This window comes from Perca fluviatilis, chromosome 22, assembly GCF_010015445.1.
Source record: "Perca fluviatilis chromosome 22, GENO_Pfluv_1.0, whole genome shotgun sequence".
NCBI lineage: Eukaryota > Metazoa > Chordata > Actinopteri > Perciformes > Percidae > Perca > Perca fluviatilis.
In genome coordinates, this window is record NC_053133.1 from 19,544,762 (window position 1) to 19,552,921 (window position 8,160).

At 40.7% G+C, this 8,160-nt stretch overlaps 1 protein-coding gene across 1 annotated transcript in view; it reads right to left on the bottom strand.

Moving 5' to 3' along the window:
* The window catches only part of asap1b (ArfGAP with SH3 domain, ankyrin repeat and PH domain 1b), a 66,919-nt gene that overhangs the window by 26,232 nt on the left and 32,527 nt on the right, over positions 1 to 8,160 (bottom strand). Inside the window, exons 7-9 of the mRNA XM_039789579.1 lie at positions 3,355 to 3,440; positions 1,242 to 1,317; positions 102 to 188 (exon numbers count right to left, since the gene is read on the bottom strand). Coding sequence (XP_039645513.1) covers positions 102 to 188; positions 1,242 to 1,317; positions 3,355 to 3,440 — 249 coding nt within the window. The remainder of the gene's footprint in view (positions 1 to 101; positions 189 to 1,241; positions 1,318 to 3,354; positions 3,441 to 8,160) is intronic.

Below are 8,160 nucleotides of genomic sequence, written 5' to 3' on the forward strand. Positions count from 1 at the left end.
TGTGTTTAGTCCCATGTGTCTGACTTTGGGCTAGCCTCGTAAGAATTTCACCTGCTACAAGTTTAAATTTGGCCGGGTGTCTCTGAATGTGGCCTGCCTACCTCCTTCTGGTCCAGCTGGAGGGAGGACTTGATCAGATCCCGCAGGGCAGTCAGCTGCTTCTTCTCCTCATCCTGAGTTTGTTTGATCTGAGGAGGACAAATGCAAGGTTGAGGAAAAGAGGCAGCAGCAGAACTAAGAGATTACCAGCTGTGTTTACATAGTCGTTTATTGCATTTATAAAAAATACCTCTTGTAAATAACTAGATTGCCATTACTTTATTTAAAGTTTATTTATACCAACAGTAAGAAAGCACATGCCCCAAAAAATTTAAGGTGCTAGATCCAAAAACAAAGAGCAGAAGTCAGACAGAAGATCCACACACTGTAATGATAGCTCCCACGTCTCAGGTTTTGTTAGACTGAAATGTTGCTCTGTTAAATTTAATTTATTGGGAGCAATCAGTACAGTGTGGGGATCTTCTGTCTGACTTCTACTCTCCCAGGCGTTACCATCTTTGGATATGTGAGGTTTACTACTTTCCAGGAGATTCTGAATCATGACAGTTGCTGCAGATGTGCTATCTCCCCTCGTGCAGTATAATAACAGCAGGAGCATTGTATCCTGATATAACTGCTGCTTCAGGGGAAAGCACAGCAGTAATGCAAGTAAGACATAGTGGTGAGCAGTCAGTGTGGTCTCATCTTTTTTAAATGTTTGCTTGTGCTACATTTGCTATTCTGAGCTATTTCTCTTTTCAATAAAGGATTGTGATCTATGTAAACATGACAGTTGTAAGTCGGTTCTCTTAGGGCTCATGCAAATACTTTTATTTGAATAGTAAACTGTATTAAAAATGCAACTTCATTCTCGATCTTGGAAACAGCAATTTTACCCCCCAAAAAATCTAAATTTAAAGTCCACTTACTTAGCCTTTTTCCAAGAGCTTTTATCGCATCAGTATGAGCAAAATTAATTTACGGAATACTGTAAGAAATGCATGAGATTTGGGAAATAGCTAGTAAGTGGACCTTGAATTCAGATTGTTTTGTCAAATTTAACTATTGAAAAAACAGTAACCACAGTCAAAGTACACGTATGCATGTACAGATGTGCAAAAGATCAGCTTTGATTCTCTGAAAAATAAAAGCCCAAATAAAAGCATAGGAAGAGATGAAAAGGTAAAGATGTGCATATTTACATTGTAGAGATCAGCTGCCAGCTTCTCAATGTACTGCTTCAGCTTATCCGCAGTCTTCAAGCCATCCTGGAAGAAACTGGAAAAGGAAGGTACATGTGAATCTCACTGACGTTAACACGCATTGGAATAAATACGAGACAAGCCAGCCATTTATGGGAATTACTACTTTGCATATGGCAGGTGTTGGACTGTGCTGCTTTTGGCCACTGTGAAGGTCACATAGAGAGAGGAGATTGGTGCAGTTTATGTTTAATGTATAGCTCGGCTCGTTCTGGCGCCTCTGGCTCTTGGCACAGAAATCATAGCTGGCCGTGTCCACGGCAGATTTGCAGAGGTGCTTAGCACATCCTGAAATCCATCACAGATCTGTCAGTGTTACACACCTCGATGCAGCACTGCAGCTGCAAATCACCACTAATGACCTCCCTCTCTCCAGCCCCTGCCCACATTTCCCTTCCTCTGCTTATATTTTCTCTGTCACATCTCTCCTCTGCTTGTTTTCTTTTAATCTGTGCATCGAGGATCCCACATCTCTCCTCCCACTCCATCCAGCGCTCCACGTCGATTACTAAAAAGCCTGTCTGTTATTATAGTATAGTATAGCATAGTATAGTTAAAGTGTTGATGCTGCAGGTAAAGACAATATTCACCTGGGTTGACTTTTTGCAAATTTTACTGCACAATATAGATATACGTGTATTTAGCATTACTTTTATTCATTATCTAATGGGAAATTATGGTATACCAACCATTATCAGTATTGGTCATGATATCATTTTACCCACCACCTCTGTTTTGGGCAATTTGGGAAATATAAAAAATATATTTTTTCAAATAAGCACTGAACGTAGTCCAATGGAAATTCCTGTAGGTGTTGTGTCAAACTGCATAGCAGCATCCTGGTTGACCCGGCAGCTGACATTCCTGCCGCATTGATGTGTATACGCCAATTTGATTATGCTAGTCAGGAAGCTGTAGCTCACTTTTGATTTTTTGTGTGTGCATGCTGGACAAGTAGTGTGTCTGTGAGTTACTAAAATAAAATAAAATGGTTTTTTTTTTTATTGACTGCCAATAAAAGATGATTCGAGAGGATTTCTGTTACTTGAAAGTTTTTTGGAAAGCTGTACATAAGCATCTCACCAATGTTGTTCTTGCAAGAGTCTTTGTTTCCCTGGGCCGGGCTGACAAATGGCCAAATTTCCCTTTAATTGCCTTTCTTAATTGGTTAAATGAATTGGTCCAGATGGTACAAATTAAGATAAATAGTTTTCCTCTTTTGGACTGTGAGCAGTTAGTCTATATCCTTCGCGTTCCACTTCCGGGATTGCTCCAGTGCTGCAGGAAATTCCGCCAGATACATGTGTTGTGTTGGAATATTAAATTTGGTGGATTTATGAGGACTATTTTTGACTGCTCCTCAGATCTCTGCAGGGTAAATTGAGACAGCTAGCTAGACTATCTGTCCAATCTGAGTTTTCTCTCGCACGGCTATTTTGCAGCGGATCTGTGCGGAGTTTAGCACCGCCCATGACGATTCTGATTGGTTTAAAGAAATGCCAATAAACCAGAGCACGTTTTCCTCCCATCACCGAATGCTATGTGGAGTAGCCGGACCCTCCTTCAGCGCGCTTTGGAGGAGGGTCTGGCAAAGTGAGACTACTGAGCAGTCAACCACCCGTCCCTCCGCTCTCCATCGACTGCTTCTTTGTTTCTAATCCATCACCACTGCAGCTTTTCTATCCATCAAGGCCCAGGTTGAACATATTAAACAGGGAAGTATATTGTTTGGTCCTAGTGTTATGACAGGACCTAGCAACGCTGAGAGAAAATTTGTCATTCTGTCACAGGGCGTTGTGAGCTGCGGTTCTGGCACAGAGAGTGCCCACTTATTTACCCACCAAACCCCACAGCTGTCAGAAGATATCTCTATAATGACCTGTGCATATTTATGAGAGCCATAAATACGACTGTGCACCCTCAAGATCTGTGAATCACACAGGAGATAGAAAAATGACATCAAGAGCAACCATTTTCTTTGGCGTGTTTTAAAAAACATTTCTCAGTGGGAGCTTCACACATTTGGGTTCGGGGGGATTAAGGTGGTACTTACTTGCACTGTGCGTGGTAATACTTAATCAGGTTCTGGAGGAGGTCCACTCCTTTCTTGGTCTTGATCTCATTTACTTTGATGAGGTACTGCAAAGCAAAGAGAGGTGCAGAGTTCAAGTTCAAGTTGAAATTCAGGGTATTTAAAGGATTTTTGTTTTGCTTAATAAGGTATAACGTGACAGAGCTGTTATACAGAGAATAAAGAATTCTGCTTTGCCATGGACATTTAGAATATGAACACTTTGAGTTATGATAATCGCATCTGGGTGAGTTATGAAGGCTTTGATGTATGAGCCAAGGATGCCTTGACACTGTGGGAGTGGGGACCAGACTGGTTAACATACTTGCAGTACAAGAGAATACCATGCCGTCTGCCTTGATCTAAATAAAGTTTCAAAAAGATTATGAAAAATATTTCGCATTAGCATCATAAAAAAGAGAGAATAGCCTCAAGAGGAAGTGCTTTGTAGACTGTATGCTCAGTCTTGGGTGTCTGAGGATTCAAACAAGCGAGGAGTCTTCAGACAGGGCTCTCACCAAACAAATGAATAAAAAATAATCTGAGCTAATCCAACAACATGCCAATCCACAGAGATTTACAGAGTCACAGCTAAAAAAGACTTTCAGCTCCACAGCAAACTTTAATCTATTACACAAAGCTTTCTGAAGCTTATGACGCCAACATGCCGTTTCAATTTGCTCCTTTTATCACGTGCGTGGATGCATGTGTGTTAGCATATGCATGAGTGCATGTGTATGTGCATATACGTGTGTATGCATGCATGTGTTGTCCTTTTGTCTGGCTGACAGCGCCTGTCGGATGGGAGATTAACCACATTTTGTCTGAGCCCTGTGTGGGTTCAGTGTTTGGGACAGCGCGGCCGCATGTGCGTGTTTGGAGTCTTTTGTGTGAATGAGCAGCATCGCTCGCACTGCTGCCATGTCTGAGCAGGACATAATGCAGCCTGCTGAGCCCTGCCTTTCCGCACTCCTTCACTGGCAGCGTAGGGATGAAAAGGGTGAGAGAGTGAGAGCATCCTGTAATCTGGTGATTGAGTAACGTGGAGAGAGAGTGCGAGAGCGTGAGAGCGAGAGAGTGCATGCACACAGAGAGAAATTAGGTTAAGTGGGATGAACATATTGTACCACTGACTGCAGTAACTGTCCCACACACACACAACAGCAGCAGCTACGCTGGTATTTCGAGCCGTGACGACTATCGTTTTAGAAAATCTTTCATGTTTGTGATTATTTTGACTCTTGTTTTAATTGGTAGAGCACCTTATAGACGTACAACAAGCTTAAAATACAGATAAACCACATAACTTTGTCGATTACATAACACAAATCTAGGTCTGCTTCACATATGCAAAATGGATAAAATCTTCTATAACAGTACATGTCATTTTTACATTGCGGTATCAATGCTGTTTATCTTGTAAGGCGGCAACTGACTATTATTTCCATTAATAATAGGTCTGCCAGCTGTTTTCTTGATTAATGAGTTAAATGTTTAGTCGAGAAATTACTCAAATGGTTAATATTATGGTCAATAGTTGCAGTAATTGTTTCAGCTCGTATATCTTGGTAAAGTATACAGTAGTACATTTTCTGGAAACTGCTTATAGATAAAATAACCAGGCAGCTAAAAACCCAGCTAATTAAATCCCTGACAAAGATATCTGACTTTCAAAATTAATTATTTTTGGCCTGAACACTGAACTTCACTTGGCCTGAAACTATCACATCATGTATGTATAAAAACAAGTAAATTATGCTCTCAAAATAGAGCCCTTTAATGCTTGTTTAAGGGGAATTCTTCAAACCACATAGTCATCTAACTACTATTTACAGTGAAGCTTGTTCAGTAACAAGTAACCAAAACCACAAAAACCTTTTATTTGACGTTTTTACCCTGGAACAACCTACAGGCACTGTTCAGAGTGCAGTCCTATGAGGAAACAACAAATCCATCATCCTGTAAGCCAGCTCTGCAGATGCCTAGAAATGTAAAATCAAATCTGGACTTGAGGCAGCCAGTGCTAATATAGCGTGGGAGCTACAACTCATTTTGGCATCCGGCATCAACTGGAGGCAGGCTACAAAAGTGGATAATACACTGACTGTAGAGTAGATATTCTGAAATCATGATAAAACTTTCAAGTTGATTTTTCAACTGGAATGCTAAAGGAAAAGGAAATTGACTGCTTGAATCATTTGATTTTGGCCATGTTTCCAATAAAAAAAGGGAGACAGCTTCTAAAGATATTATACCAGGAGGGTATTTTCAAACTTTGAGACGGTGTGTTAGAGTTGAAGGGGGAGAGTTGCAAGGAAAAGATACTATACGAGGTGCATGCTGGTGTTATTGTAGTTAAAACATATATTACATACACATATTCTTAGATTCAGTGCGATAAATCCATAAAGCCATTTAGGAATCATAGAAAAAAAAGACGCTCCTAATAACTAAATAAAAGTTTTCTTCAGTATCAAAATAATCCAGTAACAGCTGTCTGCTAACATGCCAACATTTAAAAAATATAGCCCAAAGAAAATGGGGCTCAAGTTGTAGACTACAGAAGAACTTACTCAATCTATAGCAACATGTTTACATCCTCTAAAGCCAAATAGAAGTAAGCCAATTAATTGTTATAGGAGTGACAAAATCTATTAATATAAACTTCTATAATGTTGCCCTATATATTCATAAAATATGATAATACTTGGAAGGGTGTTTAAAAATGTGGCTTGCTTCTTCAAACACTCAACCAACCAAGAAAGGAGGGCTTCATGTTGGATGCCAGCAGATTCATTAACTTTGATGAATTCCCTTTTGAGCCATGCTACTAACGTGGCTTTAAGGAGGGCAATGTCTTTGGTTAATGACCAAATACCTAAAGTAAAAACTAAAGACATTACCATAAAGCTCAGCTATACTCACTGTATGCTAACATGCTAAACCAAGATGAAAACATTATATCTGCTAAACATCAGCATGTCATCATTGGCAATGTGAACATGTTAGCATGCTGTTGTTAGCACTTAGCTCAAAGCTCTGTTCTTCATAAGTACAGCGTTACAGAGCTTTGTTGTATTCTCATCTGTTCCCCATGTTTCATGATTAGCACTTTATAGAAAACATTAAATGTACATAAACCTGAATTAAAGGTCCAATATGTAATATATTTACTGTAACAAACAGCCAGTAAGGTGATCCCGACTGGTAACGCCGCCATGCTAACCCTGCTAACTGCTAACGTTACCGGAGGACCAGACAAGCGGGCCACGGCTGTTTACAATGTGTAGCCTGTTCAGCGGCCGTAGCCGACAACAGTGAGTTATTTGAAGCCAAGAGAGGGGTGCTGTTAATCGAGAAGAGAGGACCGTGAGTTTGCAGTGTGTTTAGTGCTTGTTACCATAATTCTAAGCCGAAAAAGTGTGTCTGTCAGTTGGGTACAGAGTTCCACGTGAGCACGGGCTTTTATGTCAATATAGCCAGCATCTGACATTAGCTACTCTGCTGTGCAGTGGAGTAATGTCTGGCTATGTGAGACAAGCGTCTAGCAACACTGTTGGATGCTCCGGTCTCAGCCATAGACATTATATAATGGACCAACAGATCCCGTTGCTCTGGACGGAGACCAGTGAAGGATATTAGAAGCACTTTTCCGGTGATAGCTGAGCGTTACTGCGCAGCCTCCAACTGAGAGAGACGAGGTAAATGTGACGTGAGCAACCTGTCTGAAAGTTGTAAGTCTTCTGGTAGCTGTGCTAAGAGAAATCTCAGTCATTCCGAATCTTGCATAGACGGAAAGCACAGGTATATGTAAGGAGATAACATAGGCACAGGCTTATTATTGCTAACTTAAATGCTAGTTAACATTACTAATTAAACTTAACAGCTAATGTAAGTTGAAACTGCCTGCGAGCTACTCCTGTACTGTACGCTAATTCCTCTACTGTGCGACATTAAGTCGCGTGGTTATGACACAATCGTTAGCCTATTTTTACAAAAACGTCTGCTACGGAGCCATACCATGAGGTACAAGGTAATGGAGCCTTTTATACGTTGTCGTGTTTCTTTAGAAATAAACAATGAACAAATAGAGTCTTTAAACGCTTCAGATGTAAAATTATTTGCTGTCAAAGTAACGTCAAAATGAATGGCAGTCAAAAGCATGCTAATGGGGGGTGAGTGCTTGTTAGCATCAAAATGGCGCCATAGGAGCTACGCGTTGTGAGGAGAAGCTTACCCCCTTGGTCTCAGCCTGGCAACCTCCATGAACTTTGAGTCTTGGGAGGAGGGGGCGGGGGAGACGACTCTCTCCAGTATTTTTAATTTGTACTGCAGTAACTATTTTAAACACTAGCTGTCAGTATTACATATTGCACCTTTAATTAAACACCTGCCTGTAACAGAATACCGTAAGAAAACACAGGTGGAAAATGTGGGCAAGGAAACACCTCTGAGTCACTGTGAGAAGAGGGCAGATCCGCATGGCTGGGCACAAAAGGACTGCAGCAAGTTCTAGTGTGAATAATTCACAAAAGCAACAGCGGTACAACAGCCATTGGTCCATTATGTAATTTGAGTAAAAAATCTTAACAGGATAAAACAGTGAACAAGGCGTAGGCGTCACCACCCACCACTAGAGAGGTTTTTGGCAAAGCGGAGTGAGCTCTAACAGTTTGTTCTAATTCTCTTGGGAACATTAAGAACTCACATTTGTTTTACACTTAATTCCAGCTGTCAGATTTCTTTAAGTCTTAGAGCGATAATACCAAAGAGAACTCAAATAGGCTA